At 39.9% G+C, this 27,250-nt stretch overlaps 1 protein-coding gene across 2 annotated transcripts in view; it reads right to left on the reverse strand.

The window, feature by feature from the left end:
- The window catches only part of emp (epithelial membrane protein), a 165,729-nt gene that overhangs the window by 22,586 nt on the left and 115,893 nt on the right, over positions 1-27,250 (reverse strand). For both annotated transcript variants that reach the window (XM_019051398.2, XM_019051399.2), the window contains 2 exons: positions 24,322-24,482; positions 172-313 (listed from right to left, as the gene is read on the reverse strand). In XM_019051398.2, coding sequence (XP_018906943.2) covers positions 172-313; positions 24,322-24,482 — 303 coding nt within the window. The remainder of the gene's footprint in view (positions 1-171; positions 314-24,321; positions 24,483-27,250) is intronic.

Consider the following 27,250-nt stretch of genomic DNA (forward strand, 5'->3'; position numbering starts at 1 on the left):
TGGCATTTATCCTGTATGATATCATTCTATTTTAGGCTACAAATATTTATATTTTTAACTGGCGGTTCACCTTTACATGGAAATATTTTTGATGGTATATAATATGTGTACTAAATTTATATGCAGCTTATAAAAATAACACCAGCAATCGCTAGGAGAAAATCTACTTACGAGCATAGGAATGTTGGGGACGACGACCATATCATCTTCGGAGCCGACGGATTGTTCGGGGTCGAACCTGAAGATTTTTCTCTGGTTGAACGTCAGCGTGCCGTTCTCGTTAAATGTCAGGTTCACCTTTTCCCACGTTTCGCTGCAACAGAAAAGATCCGAAATCAGACTATGTGACGTCACATTCCGACTTATCATTAGCCTCCGTTTCCGCCTCAACGCTCAACCGAACGGAGTTGCAAAGTGAGGCATAATAAAATCTTTATATCAACACGGCGTTGAAGCTGAGAATAATACTGCCGTCGTAAGCAAGAACGCCGTAAATCAATCAAAATTCTCCCTCGTGTTTTAGAACTTCACATTTCATAAAATAAAAACTGTTTTACCCATTCACCTCAAATTCTCCGGTTGAGTTCTTGATGAAAACATTGTCCCAAGGTACACACGTGTTTCTGCGCTAATGCGTTGTTTCCAAAAAATGTAAAATGACGTTTTTGCGTTGTACGGAAGAATACCTTCCGATTCAATTTCGAGGGACTTCAGCAGTGACACTTTTAACGATCATACTTGAAATCACCAGTCATTTCTAGCCGTTCCTCACGAAAGCCAAACGTGTGGTTGCAACGACCAAAGGTATGGTTGATTTAACCAGATTTTAGCTGATTTGACCTTACCTCTGGCTGGTGAAACTACACTTCACGATGCGCCAAAATCAGCAAAAAATATACTTTTTCCATGATGTAATGCGAGCGGCCAAGTATGACATGACATGTTGAAGAATGAGCAAATACTGTATTGTTAATTTGTTACGATTTGGCAACACCAGAGGTGGCATATTAGCCTCCGCGGTAACTCGGTAATGCCACCATTCTTACGTGTCGAGCACTTGGGAAGAGCCTGGCTCATCCTCATTTGAAAAGAATCATCCTTCAACCTTCATCGCCGAATGAATACAAATGAATCGAGCTGGCTCCGGCCCGGCATCGTGGAACTCGAACATTTTTGGTGGCGCGTCCGCAGACGAAATATTTCAGAGACCCTGCATAACTAAATCCTCGCGCCGTAAGATTTTATTTGCAAAATATCGCCGTTTTCGTCTTACAATGACTGATGAGCGAAGTGTTAATCAATCTTTCTGAAAGTGATTTTATTTGCTCGCTGGACATGTAATTTTGAAGTATCTGGTCATCCGAAGAAAAATCTCACGTCAAATAGTGGTTCGAGTTAGTGGGAGAGGTCGGGCGAAATTTGAAAACTTTAAAAGCTCAAAGCTGTCTATACAAAAATTTTGAGGTCTTAAAAATGGTCCCATTGGTTTTTTCGTAAAATTTTCTATAGAATCGCTCCTCAAAATTTAAAATTAGACGAAATAAACATCAAAATCTGCAGTTTTAGTAAAAAAATTCCTGACCGGCCTCACCCATTCATTCGGTACATTGTGCTCCTTTCCGCAGATTAAAAAACGATCATTGTAATCGTTGAATGCGCAACTATTCGTGCTTAGTGGATGTGCGTGTTGCATACAGCAAAACTGAAGGGGCTTTTTGAGCTCTGTTTTTGTTACTCGAAATGCCTTATAGCTACGACGTTGTTGTTACTACATTTCAATAGTGCAACATTTTTACTCACAAATTGTAGCTTTACAAGAATGTAAAGTGAAAAAAAAACACGACTAGTTCCCCTTTTTTACTCTTGGATTTTCTCCTCTCTTTCTCTTTCTCTCTTGTTAAGCATTTTCAAATCATGCCCACTGAAAACCGAGAACCATGGTAGCGTGCCAGCATACACGACCGGATGATGTAGAGACCACGGATGAAAAGTGGCCAGGGAATCCCAATTTAACTTCAAAACACGTTTTACAAATAACCAACACGCTGGAAGCTCCTGAGTTTTCGCGGTTGCCACGTACGGAGCTGTAAATATTGTGATGGAGGCGCTCATTTTTTCACAAACTTTGTCCATGTTTAGAAATACAGTGAAAATATTGTAGGAATCCAGCAGTAATCATCGACGCACTTTGAGCAAATGAAAATGAAAATGATGGGTTTAAACGTTGGTTATCAAGGGATTTATAACCATTTCTACATTTTGATGACTGATTAACATTAAAACAAAGTGATTATTGTTGGCGAGCTTTTTTCATCTAAATTTTCTTGATTTATATCCAACCGATTCTTCCGGACATTGATACTCCGCATCTTTCCTTTACCTTCTTTTGTACGTGAATCATTGGCGCAACAAAACAAAAGAGTCCTGAGAAGAAAACGAAAAAAGGAAATAAATATTTTTTTAAATTTTTTTTCTTGTTTCCCTTTACTGTTAATTTGGTTTTCTCATATCAACAAATTTTAAATATGGTGAGGCTTTGTAAAGTTTCGTCATCTGTTATTTTCAAGTTTTCTTTTTTGAATAATTTTGACAAAAAAGTTCAAGCATACGCAAGGAAAAGAAATTAACAACTGCAAATTTTTGTACACAAACAAAATTTTTGTACGTCTCCTACCGTCTTGTTTTACCGTATTATGGTCAAGTTTCGTGTTAATAATTTCGTTCTCTCAATAACCTTTGAGGTTAAAGATTCCTGAAAAGATATCCCGAGAAATAACTTTTAATATGTTTTATTATGTATGGTGTTGCATACATAAATATAAATTTCACCGTAGTGAATGGACGGTATTGGGAGTCAGTGACGCAAAGGCTAATGGATTCAGTGTATTGCTGATACAAAAATCAGTCCTACCAATACAAAATCCCACTTAAACTTGGCAACCGAAACTAACTGCCATAACAGGTTTTAAAAACGAAGCAAAAAAATACCCTGATAATGAATTTTCCTCCAGTGTAGATGAGGTCTAAAGGCCAACGAGAGGAAAATAATATCCAGGGGGAACTGACACCCGTAAACAAACTCAACCAGTTTTTAAACTTGATGGGAGTGGTGTATGAGGAAAATTATTAGGAGGGAAGGGAGGTAATTCCTATAGAGCTGACAAAATCCAGAACCAACTAGAGTGTATTTGCAAGCGAAGGTTACTGTTCATTTTCCATTTGAACTTGAATATGAATGATTTTGCGGTAAGATGTAACGCCTCTGCGGTAATACGAGGATCTCAAAGATGAATGTTGTATTCTGCTCACAGGCTGATATGATTCAGCATATTTTCAGTTAAGGCTCATTCGGTAATCAGCTTTTAAACAAGTTGTAAAACTGGTAGATTTAATAAAAGCAAATGAAATATAATAAATTGATAAACACACAATGTTTAACTAAACATTGCTAAGTTTTACAATCATTGGCATCACTCGATGAATAGTTTCATCTGTCAGAATCTTCCTTTTCCTTATATTTCCTATTATTTCCGCAGGAGGGTATTCTCAACGTCTATACTGCCGTGCTAAGGAAGAACGCCGTATGAGCCATAGGCGTTGCCAATATATGAAAATAGAGTCGCGGTATCTAAAATCAACAAATAAAGTATTATATCCATGTTTCTTTTCTTCAAAAAAAGAAATGTTGACTCGACAGCATTCACGAGCAAAACAATTATGGTAAGAGCTGTGACAACGATATTGCCATAAGAGCGGTGACAAAACTAGAAAACAGGAGACTTAACAGTAGGCCGCCTGAGCAAACAGATGGATATTAGCGACTTTGAGATGGTATGTGAAATGACACCTATTCTCGTACCTGCGTACTGAGCAGCTTTCCCCCATTAGTTACAAAACTTGACAGACATTCTTTCAACTTTTTGACAAAGAGTGAAGAAAGTGGCACTGCTCGGTGAAATAACTTACACAGCTCGGAACAGTTTTTTTTTCTCCAAAATTAATTCGTACAGTGAGTGCAAATACTCGCAAATTCTCGCCTATACTAACAATTGTATAAAAAAAAAAAAAAATCATTCGCTTACATCACCCGTTCGATTGGTGGGCTTTGATTTTATAGAATTAAGAGAAAAAATCGGTCACGTTTAACGTGAGAAATGCTATCAGTAAATACTGGTCGTAGAAGCTTGCCTCTGAAAAACAAGTTCGTAATAATTGAAATGTGTGCGGTTCATTGCGTAATTTAATTTTCACGCCTCATAACCGAGTAACGATATTTCCAAGTCTGGAAGACAGACAAGTTAGAGAAAGTAAGCGTTAATATGAAGATAATTTTTAACAAATTATCGTTGCTTTTCTGAAGCCTCATTGACGTATTGAGGTGAGATGAGGGTAGGGGCTGAATCTTGAAACTTGAAATTTAGGTCACTTCAATTTTCAGGTTGGCAACTTTGCGTAAGTCGTATTTAATTGGGACATGAAAAAACGAAGGCAGTTGATTTGATTTTAGATTATTCAAAACTCAATCTCATATTAAAGTGGTGATTCCGCATTAATATATGAAGCCCACTGGATACAAAGACATTAGTGCACTATTTTTTATCAAGCCTCAAAAAATTTATACTTAATGGAGCCGATGATTTTTAAAACAACGGAAGAAGAGAAACACAAAGAAGACTTTTTAGCTTCTCCTATTTTTAAAAATTATGAGACGGAGATTTAACAGAAACTCATCGCAAGACATGTTTCGTGTGGTGGCTTTTCGAAGCTTTCAAGCGTATAAGATTGTAGTCGAGGTCGTGCCATCAGAGAATGGATCAAAATGAAAATGAGATTTAAAAAAACCTTTCCTCAAAACTTAAAATTAAGAATTTCACCAGTGTTTAATATTTATCTTATGTCACTGCATACGACAACCCTGTGACCACTGATGCCTGATGTTTGTCTTTCGATTTCCGGTGACCCAACCTCATAGCGCATCAAATGGAATTGTGGTGCCAGCATCACGACCTCTCTTACAATCAATACGAAATGCTTTGCCAAGAAATGAAGTGACCATTGAATCACAGTAAGTGTTTTTACTTCGCGCCAAGTTGAGGATACTTTTTACCGGTTAGACATGGGAAATGTAGCGTAGAACTTAATTCAGGGATAAATACATACGAGTATTTGAAAGACATTTAGAATTTGAAAATTCTGGAAAATGCATTAGAGGAAAGAAAACTATGTTTTTGTGAGCATTGAAACCAATTGATCTCATTTCATTCAAATACGATGTAAAGTATTTACTACATAGGGAATCGGTTTGCGTATTTTTATATTTTTTCATTGATCTACTGTGACCCATACGCAGCGTTGGTGGGAAATATACGACGAAGATTTAGAATTGTTTTAAATAGGTTAGAATTCAGCGAGTTAATAGTTGTCACAGTTGTGTTTTACACGCTTGCAGCAAAATGATCAGAAAACAAGACAATCTCTGTCCGTATTTTTCTCTAACAAGATGATTGCCGAGGCAACTTTGTTCCACTAGGGCGTTCTGAATATTTGAGTAAGATCTTTACGTGCGCCATACGTGTCAAGTTCACCTGCTGATAGATATTATTATGTCGTAATAAGCAACCTGCATGAACTTAATATTACATCGGGCACCGTTCTACGACGGATTATAATTCAGGAGATTGGATTGAACCTGAGCATTGAGTTTCCACGGTTATGGAAATGGTTCACATTGCCTGCAATTGCAAGGTACCGATTTAACAATTACTAAACTGCTTGTTTTACTGATTTATTTATTTATGAAATCCGTATTGTAGCATATTCAACAGTGAAGTTTCAAGGACCGCAGAAAGTATTAATTAGAAGCCCTCGACAAGGGAATTCAATATTTTGCTTTGTGCGAAGTAACTAAATTAACCTCTGCATAAATGTGTTAAGCGCACCCACCTAAAAAACTGAATTCACTTACCTATACATATCTCTATCTTATTTCGTTTTTTTCAGAAATTGTAGTAGCTTACATTACGTATGGTATCAATGGCCAACTATTTGTATCAACGGAAAAGTTGCTGTTTTTGCAGTACACGTAGATTTTCCTGGGTAAATATTGTTATTGAAACCGGGGCATTTATACGACACTACGAAAACTTAAACTACCAACGCAGTTTCAGCACTATGAGAGCTTACAGCTTAAAGGGAATTTTTTGGTCAGAAAATAAATTCCCTTTGATCTACATCCTGACATTGATAAATGCAAAAACTTTCAATTACCATGAGAGCTGTCAGTGTGACACAAAGACATAAAGACGGAGCGCTCGTATCTAAAAGCACGGGGAAAAAGTGAAGCTAGGTTCGGCGCTGCGCGCTAGTGTGAGTGTGTAAATGAGCGCGGGAATCCATGGCGGCAAACGGAAATTTGATTTGAACTTGTCCTCTTGATTTTTCCTTATTTCTTCTTCGAAACGTGTTTTAAATGCTTAAAACGATTATATTAAGAAAGTTCGGTCTGCGTCCTAATATATTACACCTACTTTTGCTCGGTAACAGGCAGTAATCTCAGATAAAGTTAGTTTTTCTTCTGCTCATGGTGGTTCTGCAGGTTCAAACAGGCCGTTACAGTTCTAGATCTACGTTACTCCCAAATGAAATCAGTCGGTCGACGACGGACCGAAACTAACCTAAAGTTAATAAAATATGAGTGTGTACCTGAATTTGGGCAAAAATCAACCTAAAATACTTTGTTTCCGCAATTTTATTTATTAGTTCCCGCCCTACATTTGAATTCAAACTTGTCCCGATTTCGCCGCCAATCCTCTAGCCAATAGTAGAGGTGATTGAAAAGAAGCTCTAGAAGCTTCATTTTTTGCTTTTAGTGCTCCGTCTTTATGTCTTTGGTGTGACATTGTTGTTTCTTTATAAAGATTTTACACTGCCAGATAAATGTTAAAATTAATATTTTTACTCACGGACACGCGTGTCAGTTTATGGTACCCAAAGCCACTATTTCATTATCACATTTCACGGTTTGAAGGTACAGACAGCGAGAATAAGGAGAAAAAGTGATCAGAATAATAAAACTCTACTTGATCAAAATGCTCAAGAACTCAGGAAGTAATAAGACTGTTGTCATCTCAATAATTAAATGAATGATTTATCCCACGTTGGAAATCCTCAAGTCGTCGCTTTAATAAATTAGAATGAAGCTCCGAGTTAAAGTCTCTCGACTTAATCCAGCAGCACCCAACTAACCTTTCTCTCAAGTCGAAAGTAATCTTGGTTTGGACAACTCATCTCACTTTCACGGGAGCACCGTAACAAGCCACCTCTCTGATGTCGGTGGAGCTTTTCCCGTTCAAGATTTATCGATTGGTGCCATTTTTCAGATACAAATCGGACTTCTCATATAATTTTAAAGAGGGAGTTTCGGGGTTTTCTGAACAAATGGCAACCTTTCATGTGCAGCGGCGCAGCATGGCGGTCGCTTGTAATCACAGCGTCGCCGTTCACGACATAACCTCAAATCTCGCTCAATTACAGCCCAGTGATTTCCCGAGCTTAAATCATCGTGAGGTTGCCATGCGTTGACTTGACTTTCGAGCAAGAATGAATAAACTCTTAAGAATGATCATGCTTGTATACAGAATATAATAGGATAATACTAAGTCTCAATCCTTAAAAATTCTTCAGACATTCAGTAGGTACCAAAAAGCCAAATACAATAGCCGATTCAGAGAAAGTTCCCTCGCAATCATCCACTGAAAGCGAATCGTCCCATTGTTTTATTTTTCATAAAATGTATAAATCTAGCAACAGCATAGCTTGTTTTCGCTAGTCCTGCGCCAATGTCGTGCCTCAAACAACCCACTGACGTTGCTTCTTGCGCTGTGATGACTACTGAGTGTTTAATATGCTCAAAATGTTCTCTCTTGCTGGAGAATTTTTCGCGATATTTCTTACGTTTGTGCTTAAAAATTTTCATATTGAGCGAGCCTCATAGAATTTTCCAGGAACCAGAAAGTATCAACTTTTCTTTAAAAAAATGGGTCGAAAATCGTGTTCTTAAAGTTCAGTGGTTGGTTTAAAAGAAAAACAGGATTTTCCTGCGTGGAGCAAAGCAGCACTACGTTCAATAGGCGTATGTTTACTCAATCCGCTTGATCTCACGTAACAAGGCCGCACAGTAATAGATCCTAATATATTTCCGATGTTGTCACATCGGGTCTATAATTTTGGCTTCAGATAGAGAATTGGGATGCCGCGACTGTAAAACCATACGGCTTCATTGAGAAACTTCACCTTCCTCCTCCTCCCCCCCCCCCCCCCACCGAATTACGTATTGTGTGTGGAGGCATGAACATAAATTCGATTAAAATTATCGGTGAATCATGTTGAGCGTGGAAAACATGTATTAACTTTTCTTACTTTCTTAATTCTCTTTAGCGTTGTCAATCGAGATTAGTAAATCAGTATCAAACTTTGAAGATTTCGTTTGAGATATAAATTGATTGGAAACATTAAAATAGGGAAAAAATTATCTGCAAATGATTTTGAAACATGTTCAGTATGATAATTTGTCCGTTAAAAATTTCCTTGATTATCTGAGGTGTGTATATAGGTAAAGTTTTGAGCTGTTCAGTTTCATCTATCGTTTCATCTATTTATCAGTTACTGTCCTAAATAAGTTCATTTTAATATTATTAAATGGGTTGGACCCCATAAAATGATGGAAAATGAAAGATAAATAACATAAAAAGAGGTACATGTGAGACTTAACGAAATACTAACACAACCTCTGATTATTAATGAAAAGTAAAATAGATAAACATCAAGCATCTTGGACCAATGTGAATAATTGGCCTGAAAAGGCAAAGGCGAATATCTAACGATTTCCAGAAGCCCATTAAATTTAATTAAACTCCCGCAATGAAAAGTATCCCTAGACAAATGCTATATACGAAAAACCTGCATGATCGCAATGATATGTAGATATTTCAAAGACTTCTCGTGTGTAAGATCGATAGAAATAATCAGATTATTTATATTCATATTTGCGTCGTGATCAGTTACATAACGCCCCAATTGCAATGCCGGTTTGTCACCCATAACCTGCATTATCTATAAATGCATTGGATTAGGTCGGTTGACACTCTTGTGTGGACGACCAATCTTCGGTTGCGTGTGTGCAAGTGACTTATTGTGCATGTAATTTTCCGCTACAGAATTACTGCGTCTGCCTCTGTGACAAATTTTCAGATGCGATTTTTAAGAGTCGTAGTTGCGTCGGAGAAAAGTATTGTCGCAGAACAAATTTGTTACAAGTCTACGCCGGGGAACAATATCTTGACAAATGCCGCGAATAATATGATATGGGACAACATATACCAAGAGGAAAAAAAAGAATAAGCTATCAATGTCATAATGCTTCCAATCGCACCTTCAAATGGTCCATTCTCTAAAGTGAATAATCATCAGCTATAAGTAGGCGATTGTTGCAAGGAATTGCTGTCTGTGTGAGGTTGGTCCTCGTAGCAGCCCCAGGGAGCAACCCCCCCCCCCCCTCCCACATTTTCCATGCATCCTCGATGAAGTTTTAAGCCATTAAGTTACCTCAATTTTGTCGGAAAAACAATAGGAACTGACTTTGAGTGTTTTCTGATGGTGGTTTCAATGATAATCTTTGGAGACTTAAACGCGGCGATAGAAAAGTTAACTATTACTCTCACAGCACCAATATGCACTACATGGCCATCCCTAAATTAAGTAACGTAATTTTTCGGCATTTTTGACCCCTCTCTTCCCCTTCAAGACGCTTTTGTGACGTCCTGTCTTTTAATACGTAAAAACAAAATGGCGTAACGCTCTCTTCGATCCCCCTCCACAACTCTGCCATGATGGCTGAGAGAGCGGTAAGTGCAATTCTGTATGAGCCGTGGTTAGCACATACTTTTATGGATCTTAAGGTTCATCCCAGCATGCACTTACTGCTCACTTCACTATCACGGCATAACTAGAGCGTTACATAATTTAAGGACGTTATATGCTATGATTTTAAACCTGAAAGTGTTTTAAATAGAGCTTAGTCATCTCCTCAACTTGCATTTTGATTTTTCCGCCTTACTGGTTTTATCCGTGTCACTATGGTTTTGCCTTTGTAAAAAATAATAATTAAACTTGTTATTTACTGTCATTATGGTAGTGTACATAGCTTTAGATTTTACTACTGTAATAATTTAGTAAAGACAATTTTTCCCCCTTCCGACTACGAACTTAAGATTATTTTCTTTATTATTATTTGCTAACTTGCAGGGCTCTACCGTCGGAACACGATATTACGTCCAGCACAACTCTGCCGTGGCAAAGAAAGAACGCCGTATGAATATTCTAAAGTTGCCAAATTTTCCTCGATAAAACATGCGTTTTTGAAAACATTCATGCATATTTCTCCTGTAAATTCTTGGATATTTTAGATTCAATTGCATGCTAAACGGTCTGAAAATTTTGGAAAAATATATTCACAATTTACCCAGTAAATTACGTTTTCGTGAAAGGAGATTTGGCAACTTCTGAAGGCTCATACGGAATTTTTCCTTAGCGCGATAGAACTGACCCATTGGAACTTGTTACAGGTTTCTCGGTGAGTCGGTGAACAGGGTCAGTTATTGAGCCTATGGCAAGGTATGAGAGCTTCGAGAAGTTATTAAGGCACATGCTCTCGTACTCAATTCAATGAGTATTATAATATAAAACTTGCGAGTGGCGGATAACTTGGCAGTCGGCATCTGGCAGGTTCATCTGTCATTAAACTATTGCGCAATGGAGTTACTCTAGAAATGAGCGAGGAAAAGATGAAAAAAGACGTAATAGGCAAGAGCCGCTTGCAAGACTGTTTCGACATGGGTTCCTGGTTTGTGAATTGTGACTGTACTATCGTGCTATCGTGCGCACATTCCAGGAGGATAAAAGAAATAGATCATTAATGAAAATGGGTTCCTGGTTTGTGAATTGTGGCTGCACTATCGGGCGCACATTCCAGGGGGATAAAAAAAATAGATCATTAATGAAAATGATCAATCTTCATATGTAATTTGAGAATTTTTTAATCACTTACGATGTAGTTTGAGAGATTCGTGTGCTGTATTGAGGCTATTTTGTAGACTATGTGAAGAACTAGTATGAAATGCGCCAATTTTTGGATCCGAACTATGCAAATGATTTGTGTAAAAGCTTTTTTGAGGGAATTAAGTGTTTACATTGTTAAAAGTCTACAATATAGTCCTCATATGATCTTAAAGTTTATCATTTTTTATCATAAATTGTTGATAATATTGATGCTTTTATATTTATTCATAAAGTGTGGGAGCCTTTCAAACAGATCATTTGGATAGTAACAAATTTTAATGCTAGATTATGGCCGGATTTTTTTCTTTCTTTTTTAAGCGAGATTGGGTGATAAAAAGTTGATTGGTGTTTTGTTTTATGTGCTATAATGCAGAACATATGATTTCATTAGAACGTTTCTCTTTATTATAAACAGAAAAAAGAGCTGATTGCTGTTTCATAATGGAGAGGGTAAAAAAAGCAAAGAATGCACGGTTCAAACAAGCTTGAAACTGCCTTTTTTGGTGTAAGATTTTCTTTTGTGGAGCTATTAGGATCGCAAAAATAAGGAAGGGAGAGGAATCACTTATCAAACCATTTTATTTCCAAAAATATTGCTGTTTGATTGCTATTTAATTAGAATGTACGTGTGACTGACCTCATAACTTTATCATCGATCAGCACACTACACAAATTAATTTTTACGAGGGCTATCTCCTGAAAAATTTACAAGCCTTTCACTATTATCACGCGAGCTATAATTACACCGAGAATGCATTGATATCTGATACAACTGACCACACCCTACACGTGTTCGGCCATTGTTTGGGTATATCTAGGTAATGATGGGCGAATTTCGGGCCCATTAAATTGACAAAGCACCGGTTACTACATCTTCATCTAATCGCTTAATTACCCTGAAGAAGCGCAAGTGTTCCACGCGGCTTGCTGACGTCATTTCGGTGGATTTTATAGGGTCCTCACTAATGCGCGACAAGGTCGGTGGTTGAATTTGTTACTCTCCTGCTAAATGCTATTATACTGACCTTTGATCAAGTCTATAGAGCTCACGTCTCTATCTTTGCAAAGCGTTCAGATTTGCACGTTTTATGGTCGAGGAAAATGGCACGCCCCACCGAGGAAAGGGTTTTGACTTGGCGCTAAAATCGTCGCCCTTCTGATGTAACGGCGTATCTCAATTACCCCGTGAGCCCTGTTTTACATGTACAATGTACAATATAATTGTATTCTAGTGGTTATGCTTTTGGGGGCTCATGCAGAAATCGAGATACGCCTTTCAGCCATAGGAGTGACGAAATACAGGATTGCGAATAGACCCGCGTCGCAAAATCGGCTGAACAGCAACTTTATTCGACTAACGATCATTTTAAAATTGTCAAATGAAGGTGAATGTAAAAATGAAAAAGTGTAATTTTTTCATTTGATAATAAACACAATTTCCTGAAAATCTTGTGGTTTTCTTTTGAGTTCGTCAGGATATTTTTATACACTTTATTTTAAAGTATCTGATAATTACAGAGGCTGGTCCAGGAATTTGGCAACACCGGAGTCGTTCCGTTTAAACCTATGTCAAATAATCGATTCTTGTCAGAGAACCAGGTTTCACAAAAAATCGATACATTTCCATAGGTTTAAATGGAGAGAACACGATGTTGCCAATTCGCTGGATCCGACATCAAAAATTTTAAGAAAATCGAAACCTTCCTAAAATAAATGGTTACGAGGGGGATTTAACAACATTAGAATGACAAATAATGTCAAATAATCGATTATTGTCTGAGAACCTGGCTTCACCAAGAATCGATACATTTCCATAGGTTTAAATGGAGAAAACACGATGTTGCCAATTCGCTGGACCCGACATCGAAAATCTTAAGAAAATCGAAACTTTCCTAAAATAAATGTTTACAATAGGGATTTGACAACATTAGAAGGTCCATACGCTGTTTTCGCCCGGAGCAGCGTCGAACCTCAAAACCCTCGAAAAACAAACCGATCAGCGTGCTAGCCCGCGGCCCGCGGCTGACCGGTCCATTCATCGACCGCGGAACCACTTTTACTTTCTCCCTCCCCGCACTCTACTGGTGGGGGCGGAGGGGGGCGCGCAGCGCGTACACCGTATACGAAGTGCCCCCCCCCCCCCCCCACGAAACGATGCCAAGGCGATGATCTAACGCGCAGCGGAAACCTGTTCCGGCGCGCTGAGCAGAAACCGCACTTTACGTGCTCTTTACACAGGAGTTACGTTGTTTTTGGTTTCGAGCGTGGCCTCCCCAACTCGGACTTCCCGCTCCGGCGATGGACGCTTGACCGGACTTCCTTCAACGGCGGCATTCCGGAGTCCGGATGCTGCGCTGGACCCGGCTGGACCGGAGGATTGCCAGACTGTCCTGGTTGGTATCGTGGAGCTTCGCTTCCCGAGCGTGATAAGTTCGTTTTGGAATAGGGTTCGGACTGTTAGAAAGTGGGTAGTCGCATCACGTCTTGAGCGCTTCCTTGCCGCGGACGATCCGGCTCCGTACAGCCTCCCCCTCCTACCCCCCTTTCGTTCTCCTCACGCAAGTGGTTGTAGATTTCAGTACAGTCTACAATTAGTGGGGCGTAACGTATAATGCGTGTGATGTCACTCTTAAATGAATCGGTTTCTGTTGGACGGGCGCAAGTCAAAAAACTCATGAGCCCTGGTTTTCGTTGATCCCGCAGGACATTAGAACTCATGAGTTTTTGGACTTGCGCCCGTCCAGCAGAAACCAATTCAAACATGTCTTAGACACTTTCTGATGCCGCTGATTGTATTATTGATTTCTCTCCATATTTTGGTGTAAAGCTTTTGACGAATCTTACTCTATAATATGAAATCATAAAAGTAGCGCATGAGAGAAACAATCGCGGGAGGGAAAAACTTTGAGTCCAAAATTGAAGTGCATACGAACTTTCATGGTGCATTTTATTGTAACTGAGATATTATCTCAGTTTTGAATTTTTCGGTCCTCAGACTCACTTTTTCAAAGACGGTCACAACTTCTTATTGCCTGAATGAATTTACGTATCTACATTCCAAAGTTGCAAAGTGTATGTGCAAAATAATTTCTTCCACTCAAAAATAGTGAAAAAAATGTCCGCTGATTTTCATTGTAATCCCAGAAAAAATCAGTGAAATTTCGAGCAAAAAGAGTCAAACAGCTCCCGAATACAAAAACAGTTTGTCAGTGAAGTCTCGGTAACGTTGGAATGGAGTTAGGTTCTTTCGTCGGAAGAATATTGAATGATGGTAACGTTTTCGCTTGTTTTTACTATCACCTATTACTCTAACATCAATGGATACAACAGCCCTTTTTTGCAGTGAAGAATAATGTAAAAACAATCAAATAGGAGGACCACGACCTTTGCCCTTGCGCAAACCACTGAAAGATCCACTCGTCACGCTTCGACTTGTAAACTGACGATATAAAAGCGTCAACCGGTCACGAAAACCTTGCACCGAAATCGGACAACCGGCACTACACGGTCATTACGACTGAGATTTTTACAGGCTTGATTCCCGGATAACGATGTTGAGGACGTGCTGCTGCCGATTTCTTAAACTTATAGATGGAACACAAAATTTAGGCCAGTGTATCCGCGGGTCGGTCGGACATTTTGTTTCCAGTATTTTTACAATCTTTTATCGTTCTAAAAACACTCGAAGGGAGCAAGATTTTCGAGTTCGAATTGGGTTAGCAAAAAGGACTTCCAATCATTCATTGCATGCATTTTATTGTATTTTCTGATGCATCGAGTCACAAAATGTGGTTCCTGGCGGATTAACTTGTCATCAAAATCAACCTCTTTTTTTCTAAAAAAGAAGGAGAAAAACATTGGGCCACCTGCATAAATTGTGTTCACTCATCTTTGAAACGTGATCATCACAGGACAGGTATCGGTTTTTAAAATGAGAAAATCTAGCAGATATCTTAGGCTTGCCTCTCTATTTAGCCAAACGGCAGGAAAGACATCAATTTCCTGAAATGCAAATTCTTCAAAACCTTAATTTCAAATAATTTCGGCAACAGCGCCTAAACGAGTGCACTTCAAGGTGCGGAAGCAGTTGGTGCGTCGCTTACCTACCTAGTGCACGTTCTTTCGCACTGCTGCGCTACTTCAAGTCTAACATCGCCACAAGCTCCCTTTAAACACTGTTGTCGAAAGATGCAGTATAACATTATCTTGTGCGAATTTATGCATCAAAGATATCGGTGCTTTCCCTAAGATCGGCAGGTCGTAGCCCGCGTGCTCCACCACCATGGTGCCGGAGAACCAGACTCGCTGAATTCTTCTGACACAACACAAAATCATATCCCAAGTGCTTGAAAATTATTCCCTTTTAAGTTTGCAAATTATTTGACTCACAATTTATTGCAGACTATTTGAAAGTGTGAAGAAAAGAATTCATGAGCTCGCTCAGAAATACAAATTTTACTGGTAGAAATTGCCAACATACAAATGGTCGTAAGTAGGTTCCTCTCCACTGGCAAACTTGGGCTCTCAAACTGGCTCCGATTCCTTAATTTTTCGGTCAAATTTACACAAAATTCTTCGAAAATCTCAAAAACTAATCTATGATAATTCCCAATTACATCGATATCCTCCAAAGATCGTCAGGCCGACAATCTTTGAAAAGCAGCCGTGAATAATCACATCGATGAATTTTTTTGGAACCTCGCGTTTGCAAGTTGATGAGAGCCATAAGAGGGAAGTCCTCGGTTTCTAAAAACGAGAACATTTCCAAGAAAGATCCCGGCCCGAATCTCCTCTTCTGATAAACTTTGACGAATAAATAGAAGCACATGCTCATTTACACGGTGATCACATACGTTTTTGATGAGTATCAAGGAGTCCTGGCAATTGTTCCAATAATTCTCAATCGAAAACTTCCCTAATAAAGCCCGGGTACTTTCTTTCCCTTGTTCTCAAGATTTGACTTCCTCAGAAAACTTTCATAATGAATCATATGCCACCTTCATAAACGCAGTGCAACTCGGGATGCTGGGTTTTTTTTCTGTTTGGAGCCCCTCTTACATCGCTGATGTGAGAGGGGTTCAAGTCGCGTGCGAAGACGCACCAATGAGAATGACAATCCGATTAACTTCCGACCCCGCCCGGAATCCAATATCTTCCGCATCCGAATCAGCGATGCCAAATGTATCCTAAAATTCATTCGGACGCGTTAGAATGCTATTAATAATCCTACAATTTGGCGACAGTGCTCATCAAAGCTGCGAGTTACACTCCATCCAAGGCCCGTCCCGTATGCGCCGGCTTCGGCGTTCCTTCAAAGGATGATCGATTTCAGCTGACACCGAAGACAAATCTTTTAAGCGTTTGTATTTCATCACCCGTAATTACTCAGGCGAATTGTCACTTGTTTTTATTCTAAATTCTAGAATTGACGGACTAGAGGAGAATCAGTGTATTTTGAATGAAAATAGAATCAATACTAACGCTATTTTCGGATGGGGGGGGGGGTTGAATGGTGATGTGACTTTTTGGTGTCCCCTCAGTATTTTCTATTTTCCTCAAAAAAATCTGCACCTTGCAAACATGTATATTTTACATCCAATTTGAAAAGAAGAATGTTTTTTTGTGCGTGCTTGTGTCTACCACCTAAGCTGAATTCATCAATTTTTTCCTGAAATATATATGCACTGAATTTCCCATGCCTCCAAATTAATCGGTTCTCAAATATTTTTTGTGTATTTTTTCGTCTATAAATTAGTCGCTTTTTGATTCACGTGTATTTTGATTCAAGGTGTAAATATACAGTGATTTGTTCTTGCTAACCTTGCCGTGCTACCGATCGGTGTCTCTGACCTCCAGGCACCAGGTCGAGTTTGTTCGTAGTAGACTCTAACTGGATGGGCAGCACAGTGAAGCTATCATTTTAAAGAGATATTCTACTTTACTGAGATTTCTACTTGATATTCCTTCGAAATTGAGGCTAAAATTAATTGCTTGACATCGTAAACATGCCTCTCAATTTTTAATAAGTCCGATCAATTTGGCATGAGTCTTGTTACGCTGGCAGCATTCACACGGCAGCAAAAGCCTCTCCTTAATCATTGTGAATCTTTGTAATTTCACTGATGGCAGGTTTATGATTAAAATTTAAATTATGTATTGTTATCAGATATCTTAGAAACACGCTTTTGATTCCAAAACAGTTGCTTTCATTTTCACAGTCCTTTTTTTGTTGCATACAAAGATTACCGCGTTCTGCTTTTTTTTATAACCGTTCGTTTAAGTCTCTGAGATGGTTAAACGTAAAACGCTACGATACAAAAGTTTCAAGTTACTAGTTTCTTCTTTTTCTAAAAATAGTGAATAGAAAAAAAAGCTGTAAGGCTTCCCATGTTATTGCTGTCGGTCAACAGAGATGATTTTTCTTCTCTGTGCGAAGAAAACTCTGTGAAAACTTCAAGGAATTATCTTGATCAGCTCTCCTTTTAAAAAATAAAACTGGAGCGGACATTTTCAAACACCGCAAAGGAAATACGCGGTTCGGATGTTTCACCGTTGATTCGCCTCCACCGAACGAAATTCATCCCGACGAAAACTTTCTTTCCTCGTGTCGAAACTCAAGAGTCAGAATCCGCGACTCAAGTTCGCAAGTTTGCATCGACACTTCTCATGCCAATTTTGCAATGGTTATGCGGTTGCGCGCCTGAGAGTCGCAGCAACTTTACATCACCTCGCCGCTCTGCTGACACAAGAACGTAACTCTATTTAACTTGAGCCACAGGAAGCGTGGAATCACACAGGCAACGAGGATCACACGAAAGTGCAATGACGCCCTTTTGCCGGGAGGTCGACGACTTTAAAGCCCGCGTAACTCGGTCGCGTTATCCGGCGAGGCGAGAGCGAATTAAATCGTCGTATCTCACGTGAGGACACCTCGATATCTGCATGAGCCTCAAAAAGCATGGCTTGATATGTAAAACAGGGCTCACGCGGTAATTGATATACGCCGTAACGACGAAGGAGCGACGAAATTAGAGTAATTCAACGCGGCTCCCGCGGTGGAAGGTGGAAGTGGACAAAGTTGGGCCTGCGAACCTGTCGCGCGCGTTACGCCACGAAAAATGGAGGCGTAATGGACCGGCCGGCGTTTAACGCGTCATCGAGTCGCCGCGTTACGTCGGATTATCACACACGCAGTTTCTAACAGGATTGAGGGGGTCGCGTCGGTGAACGGTCAACTCGGACGTTTGAAAGTTTGGAAATTAGATAATATGGGTCATTCAGTTGCGCGCGTGTGGTTGGGTTGAGGTCATTATGCACTGAAAAAAAAATATCGGTGTATTTACTAAGAAAAGGGTAAAATTACCAAGAATTCAGGGTTCTATTTCATCCCAGTTTTTTCTCGGTAAAATTATATCATTTATAGAATTGGTAATTTTACCGAGAAATCTCGGTAAAATTGTTGAAATTTCTCGGTAATTTTACTGGACCTTGATAAAAACGCCAATATTTTTTATCGACTGTGGTAGAATTACCAAGATAAAATGGCAAAGTTATCGGGAATTGATTACCAATAAAAGTGGTATTCTTACCTGAAAAAAAAAAAACAGTAAAAGTAACGGTTTTTAGGTAAGCTTACTAGTCTGTCTTGGTAAAATTACCAATAATTGGTAAAAAAAGTGAGATGGTAAAGGTACCAACGGACCTTGGTAAAAACGCCGAGAATTTTTTTTCAGTGTGATCAGTGGCAAAGCGTGAATGATCGATTATCGATATTTTACCATTTCAGGCAATGGTGAAGAATCGAATATTGAGGTGTTTGTTGCGAATATCCTGTTTATGGATCCTTTTCCATACGTTAAATGACATCAATCGATTTATCGCGAAGGACGCCACGCCACTGATCAGGGTGTATACTGAGAGGAAACTTCGGTTGAGCGGAATGGATTTTGGTTCATTTGGAACAAAAAAGTTTTTCATTCAATTTTTTTGTCAAAAAATCTGCTTCCAATTTAACCAAATACTTAATCCGCAACTTGGTACTAAACTCGGTGTATTTAGTGCTCTAATTCTCCGGGATGGGTTGCATATTTTTTAGCTATTAGGATTTTCCTGAACTTTGCAAGTTTTTTTCTCCTTGAACTTTAGCTTTTACCTAATGGTCTCCCAGAATTTCTGGTTTTTTTTAATCCATCCCATTCTTGAAACTTTAAGATTTCGGTCACTTGCCAATTCAGCTGAGAATGTTCCGAAAATTGTCGACAATTTCCAGCAGGTGGCCCTTGGAAAAAATCTCTTGGATTCAAAATCCAAACTCTTCGAGAGTTTGACGAGAAAAAGTATTCAAAGTTCAATCGGATATTTGCTTGAATTGAAAGCCAAGTCTCTTAATCCAAGCGGATTTCCTCGAAATTCAAACAAAAATTCAATTGAATCAAGTGTAGTTTTCCTTATTGTCAAAATTTTTCAGAGTCCGGTCTCCAGACGCAAGAAAATGTTTTCCAGTGTGTAAGTGCATTTCGATAAAACAAAATAATAGTAAATAAAAATAACAATCACTAATTTATAAGGAACTCCGCATCAACCATTATCTCGCCTCAATCAATCCTTTCACTCCACCCAGAACAAACATCGCCACAGCCGATCGACTTAGATGGATTTTACACCGATCGTAACTTAACGTTCCCTCCTCGCCGATCAGATAACGTCACTCCTCTAACGTAAGGGCGTATCTCAATTTCCACGTGAGCCCTATTCTACGTATAACTCCATATTTTTTGGGGCTCATGCAGATCTCAAGATACGTCCTTACATCAGAAAGGATACGATAAGTCGGGACGGGCGGGATGCTAATAGTCCGATCGGCGAGTGGAAGGGGTGATCGGCACCACGGTTGCATCACCATGGTTGTGGCTACAGTTGGAACGATGGTTTTAGATGCGACACGATAACTTTCTCTATCGATGGTCGGGTCCTGTCCTCCGGGGCTGCTCGGGCACGTCTCTGCCTTGAGTCTACGCATGCGCAACCGGATCGGCTAATGTCCCGGCCGGCCTGTCATTAGGACGTATTTCTATCAAACGGAACTATGTGCGTTATGACGTGAGCCCCGTTATGCGTGTATTCTTATGGGTCTCAGGGCCCATGTCTTAATGCACATAGTTTCGTTTGATAGAAATACGTCCATTAGGCCTCCTTATCGCGGCGACGAGACGCTCTGGAATTATTGTTGTGGGGCTCTCGGTTGTCAAGTCGTGTCACTAGGTCAATAGAAATGAATCGATTCTAGGGTAGATAGAGGGAAAAAGATAGGAACAAAAGAATTTGATTCCCGAAGAAGGGAAGGCAACTACATTTTTAACGTGGGAAATTTTATACACTGGAAAAAAAACACATTGGATCTAGAGTCGACACTCTTAAAAACATCGACAAGAAAAAGCACTCTTGATTCAATCAGAATCTAGCTTAAATCAAGAACGAAGCCTCTTAATTTAAGCGGATTTCGTTTTGATTCAAGCAAAAATCCGATTGAATCAAGAGTATTTTTTCTTGTCAATGTTTCCAAGAGTCTGGACTCTAGATCCAATGTGTTTTTTTTCCAGTATAACGGGGTGTTTCTACTTAGGTATATTTTAGTGATTTTTACAGTGGTTATGCCTACTAAAACTATTACAATTTTTTAAAAAAAACCCGCGGGGGACCCTACAGTTAATCTACCACCTTCCTCCTCAGTTTAAGCAGCACCTGTTTCAACGAATAGAATCGCTCCATTTTCCCGTCTTCTCCTTGTCTATTGCTTTGTCTATCAATTTCAATAATCAGCCAGCAGGCCTGGAAAACCAATTTTCAGTTGTCAAGTTGACAGTCAGTAGTCAGTCTGGCAAAGAATCACGTGAAGACCTATCCTACCATGCAAGTTATTGATTGTGTTACGCGACCACTTTTCTTCCCTTTCGTTAAAGTCTCCTCAAAGGTCGAACGAAAGAGAGATTCCGCGTAAAAAGTGGAGACTGGATTTGTTTAAGCCAGATACGCATTGGATGTGAGACACATTTTAACAATCTTAACAACACCTGGTGCCTTTGTGAGGTTTTGAATTTCCAACATTTTAGTCAAGCAACGCAAAAAGCACTGCCTATAATTAATTACCTATATTATTTATTATGTGCAGAGACCGCTTTGTGCGTAAAGTCGGCGTCACGGGAGCTATGAGCCGACAAAGCGGGGCTAGGCCTCGATTGAAAGTGTAACCTGTGCTGCCGTAGTAAGTAAGAGCGCCGTATGAACATTCGAATGTTGCCAAATTTACTTTTAGAATATATTTATTTTTGAGGAAAATTACGAATATTTTTCTTCGGTATTTTCGGACTTTTTAAATCAAATCACGAACGAAATCCTCTGAAAAATCGGAAGAGAAATATTCACAAGTATTCCTGAAAAATCGTGATTTGTGGGAGGGAATTTGGCAGCGCTTGACGGTTTATACGGCGTTTTTACTTAGCACGGCGCGGTGTGGTGGTGGCGCGTAGCGCGAGGTGCGGCGCGTGGCCGACTCGCGGAAATGACAAATAATGGCCGTTTCACGCACGGATTTATCGATCCCGTTGATTGACGCGGCGGCCGGTCGGTCGTCGGGTTCAAACCGCTTGATCTCTTTCCGTCCGGCCACAGGTGCCGGACACCGACACCGACACGTAATAGCGGCCGATCCACGGTTTTCGTCCGAGGAATTAGCGCCTCACCGCTGCGCTCGTTTTTCAATCCACCAGGAAGTTGGTTGAACGCACGCTTAGGCCCGGATCTATCACCTCTTGATACGCTTTAACCTGTCGTTCGGATTCAACAGGTGACTCGAGTACCCGCAGGCTGATTATTGAAATTCATGGACAAAGGGGTAGACAGAGAAGACAAAGGGGAGCACTAGAAAAAAACCACATTGGATCTAGAGTCCAGACTCTTAAAAACATCGACAAGAAAAAATACTATTGATTCAATCGGATGTTTGCTTAAATCCAGAGGAATTCCGCTCTAATTAGGAGGTTTGGTTCTTGATTTAAGCAAAAATCCGATTGAATCAAGAGAATTTTTTCTTGTCAATGTTTTTAAGAGTCTGGACTCTAGATCCAATGTGTTTTTTTTTCCGGTGAGATGAAGCAATCCTAGGGGTTGAAACGATCGCTTCTAGTATAGAGAGGAAACAAAGGATGGACTTACTGTGCACCGGAAAAGAAGTCTCTTGGATCCAGAGTCCAGGTTTTTAAAATATTTGATAAGAGAAACAGTAGAGAATTTGCAGGTGTCTGAGATTTTGTAACTTTCATCTTTAAAATGATACTGCTAGGAAAACTGAAAACGAGGATGTCCTTGGTTTCTAACTTGGACAATTATTGGAGAAAATATAACGAAATAACCTAATCTGCTGAAATACATGTGTTAAAATGAAAAATGCCGCTGGATGACGTCAAGGCGGCATATTATCTCACTTTTAAATCAATTTTTCTACAATTTCCTATGTTGGAAAAAAATTATGAAAAATACTTCGAACTCAGCTCATTAGGCACTCCCAGATGAAGCAATAAAATTTTGGTGTGAAAATTCTCCATTGGATCTTTGCTTGAATCAAAAGGAAATCCGCTTAGACTAAGAGAATTTAATTTGAGCGGATGAGCCCGTGCTTTTTGAGAAAAATTGGTCAAATAATTATTTTGCTACGCCCAATCCAAACATCGTTCTTACATTGAGCTTAGCTGTTGCGCAAAGCTCGTATTTTTGATTCTCCTGGGAATTTCGGCCATCATGTTCGATTCCAAAACCGAATCGTGAGTTTCATCTTCGAGCACCCGATACTCTGCAGAGACGGAAGTGCTGCGACTCCGTGAGAACATCGATCACATCGGGGCGGCCTGATCGCCCGGATTGCGCCAGCACCGACTTTCCATCGCGCCGCGCTGAGGCCCGGAATTCGGCGACCCGAAGTGGAGCCCGCCTAATTACTACCGGGGCGATGACTCAACACCTCGTCACTCACCGACCAACACCGGTGAATGATGAGCCGTGAATCACGAGCTCTTGACTCACCTCGCACCTGCAGGCCGCGCGGAGAGGGGGGCGGGGGTGAGGTCACCCATTGATTGACGGTAGCCGCGCCGGAGCATTTCCCGCCAATACCTTCCATTCACTGGCTCTCGGCTCAAGGTTGAAGCTTTGCCCTGATAAGCCAAAACCGCGTAACTGGGATAGGAAACTCGGGTGGATACGTGGTTACTGCTGAGTGCGGTTGCCACGATCGCGATGGGTGCGGTGTTCGGTATCCGTTTCGAGAGGAAAATGTCGAGTGCCAAGTGCTACCGATCGGTACCGGTGTTGAATCATAAAGGACTCATGCTGAACACTGCCGGGTCGTAAAGATAGACTGGGAGGAGGGGGACGTTTGGGTATATATTGGAATTTGCTACCATTGTAAGTTAAAGTTCCAGCTCGCGCTTAAACTTTCCCATTTACAGTCTCTAAAATTGTACTTGCAGTGACACAACTGCTTGGTTACCGGAACGAAACGGTATACCAAACCATACATGACTAGAACCGTCGTCTAATGCCTCTGGGACTGATTCCTGCCACAAAGAGATACAACTCGCATGCAGAAACTTCTTTTAGGCGGATGAAAATTATATGATTTCATTCATCGCGAAAATGTAAAAATTGTATTTTGATCCAAGCAGTCAATTTCAATATTTGATCCTCATTTTGTTCAAAAGTTTCATTGCTATGATGAGTTATTCACAACTTATTTTCTCTTTTCGTGGAAAAGAATTTGTTTATATCATCACTTTTGAGACACTACTCAAGTTTGCATTGCAGTATACAAAACGTAAATATATACCTACATAAGTAGTGCAAGAGAGAAAAAAAATGTCGCCGTAAAAAAATTTCATTTTAAAAAATGCTCATGGCAAATGTCAGTTCCTTCTGATATTTGCTCATCGATTGTGTAAGTTTTAACCAACAGGGACGATTGATAGTTTCAACACTCCGAAATAATAAGGAAACAATGATTTCGATTTAAACCTATTAATCGAGTTATAAGTTCAATTAGTTCGCGAGCATGCAACTATTTGAACTTGTAGGAGGGTATTTTGCCTATACGATCAATTGAAGGCGAATCGATTTCGGTGGTCCATTTAAAAATAGAAAACTAAAATGAAGACTTACACGTAGACAAAAGGTCCAAGCTCCTCGAGCACTGGCTTCTGGCCGTCGTTAAGGAATTCGTCGGCATTCGTGACGTTGTAAATGTACACTTTCATTACAGGGTGCACTGGAGGCTTCCTCCACATTTCGAACACTTGACCGCCAGATTTTAGTGTGATTTGCTGCAACAAAAAGAATAACAATCGATATTAATACTCACGAAAATTTTGTAATTTTTTTTAGAGGATTTCATCACGAACAAACCATGAATGATAAAAAGTATGGTTGATTCCTTAAATGCATTGAATCATTCTTCTCTCGCAGTACATGATTACATATGGTTTTCAATTGTGCTTGAACATAATGAGATTACTTACTTAGATTATTTGGAATTGGGCTTGGCGGCAGAAAGCAATATTTTTAGAAAACAATGGGCCTGCTTGTTATAGAAGTCCTTTCAAAGGACTTCTACAAAGAACTACAAAGGACTCCTTCTAATTTCTCAAAATGAAAGTTTTTGTCAAAAACTTTTGATTTAAATAAACTGCAAACACCATTTTGGTTAATTTTTTACCAAAATAGCCGAAATTGTTTGCTAAAATCAAATTTTTTGTATTAAAATTATCAAAACTTAGTTCCTCTCTCCTAAATACAAAAACTACTTTTACACGTAACTAAAGTTGCACCAAACAGTACATCTCTTTGAGGGAAAATTGTGCTGTTATGAGCTTTTACCCTCTGTATTGAGATTTTTAGCTTCATGTTAAATTTTAATGCACAGCTACGTTACCAACTCTCTGTCAAAATACAAAGAGGTTTACCATATAACTCAATCTTGAAAAACTACCAAGTGCACAGTATTTAATTGACTCGGTTGGCAATTTACGAGCACACCCCTTGTTGGCAAAAAAAAAAAACTTAGCTCACGTCTGCTAAATTTAATCCATCTCTTTTGCATTTAATCTTTTATCAAATCGTAGTCAAATTAAAGCGCAAATCAGTCTCCGTCGTTTCCGGGTGGCACGGGGGGCAGGGGCGCACCGCAAAGCAGTCAGATAACGCCGGAATAATAAGCGTTCCTGCATCGTTATTTACGGAAGAGAGATCGCACCTGATTCCATCCTAGGCAACCGCCATTTTTTGTTTACGTTCCCCTTTCACTAGACGCGTGCGTTGATGGCGACTAAACTTGACCTTTCGCGTGTCCTTTGCCGAGGATGGATGGGGCTCCCCAATTAACCCGCACCGAAATCAGACGAGACGCACCGCCGCACAATGGATCGAATCTGTGGGAGAGGTCGGACAAACTTTGGAAACTTTAAACGCTTATAACTCCTTTCAAACAAAATTTTGAGGTTTTGAAAGTTGTTTTATTGGTGCTCTCGTAAAAATTTCTTCCAAAAGCACATCTTAAAATTTAAATAATGACGAATTTAACATCAAAATTTGCGATTTCGGCCAAAAATTTCTCGTCCGAACTCGCTAATTGACTCGATCCACTGTGCGTCGCCGCCGCCGCCGCCGCCGCCGTCGGATCGTGACGTCGCGTCGTGACGAGGCGCCACGTCACGCTGAGGTCACATAGCGACTGCAACGTTTTTTGCACGGCCACGTACAAGTTGGAGATATCATACGATGAGTGGATAGGTGTATCATATTTTGGACGTGGACATGCGAAAGGGAGGGCTTCATAGGGAACACGCATGTACCACGTGGAAAAAAACCTAATAGGTATACTACTGGATTATCTGGCCACGTATGCGCTCTGGGAAAACTAGGAGCTTATACTAAAAGTATAGCACTATATACTGCTCGGAAGAAAAGTTGCTGGGCTGGCACCCCGGGTTGTTAAAAATCTGCGCGCAACAACTCTAAAATATTTATTTGGACGCTTCGTTGGTTTTACTGCGTCGTCGTGGGGGATGTTTTTACAGTAACAGCAGCGGAGTTCATATCAACATATTAGCGTTGCTACACGAATTTTCTACATCCTTGTATGGCAATTCAGAAAACATTTTTTTTTTTGTAGTTGTCCCGGGAATTTGTTAGACTTATACATCGACGGTGTCAGTCGGCAATCACATAACTCGTTTGCACGCACGAATCTCCGCCTCTATTTTATTTTTTAAAGGAGAACAAACTGACATCATACCTTGAAATTTTTGCAAAATTTTCTTCGCACAGAGAAGAAAAATCACGGCAGTTTTAAAGAAATGTCGTCGAGTAGTTTTCTGTTTAGAAAATGAAGTATGACGGGAAGTCTGCGACGTCGCAAACCGAGTTATGTGATTGTCGACTCACACCGTCGACGTATGATTAACACTACAAAAAGTCTATTTGGACTACATTATTACAATGCAATTAAGAGCTACAATGTCCAGCTCAGTTCAGAGACATCGTATGTACCCTGTTGTTCCCATATGCACTTACGTATTTTCACAGATGAGTTAGAAATTGTAGTTTCTGATTGCAAAGTTTAGTCCATTTTAGTCCTGACTACTAAATGCCGAGGATATTTACCAGACTTGAAGTTGAACCACGACGGAGTACAATGGAGTACCACTGGCGCTCTGTCAATAAACCGAAAAGAACCTCTTTCTTTGGCAGCTTAGAAACAAGTTCAGTCGTTTATCTGACAGTAAAAACAAATCTTGGTCACTTTTTTGACACAATGCTCAATAGCCAACCCTAGAAGGTGGAGACGGGTTCAGCCTGTTAATACGACGATGTTGAATTTTAGGCGAATTAAAAGTTTTCCACCATTGCAAAATGGAGTGTCTACTCAAGTGTCCCGTGGAAGAAGTGCCCGATCCCTAGCCAAAAACGGCAGCGTTGATTTCGGAGATTATTTCGATTCACGTCACAATCACACACGTCCATTACGTCTTGGGCCTAGCTTCCCACGTTGCCTGATCGTGCTTATCAAAAATTATTTCCACGCGTATCATAT

Source organism: Bemisia tabaci, chromosome 6 (assembly GCF_918797505.1).
Source record: "Bemisia tabaci chromosome 6, PGI_BMITA_v3".
Taxonomy (NCBI): Eukaryota; Metazoa; Arthropoda; class Insecta; order Hemiptera; family Aleyrodidae; genus Bemisia; species Bemisia tabaci.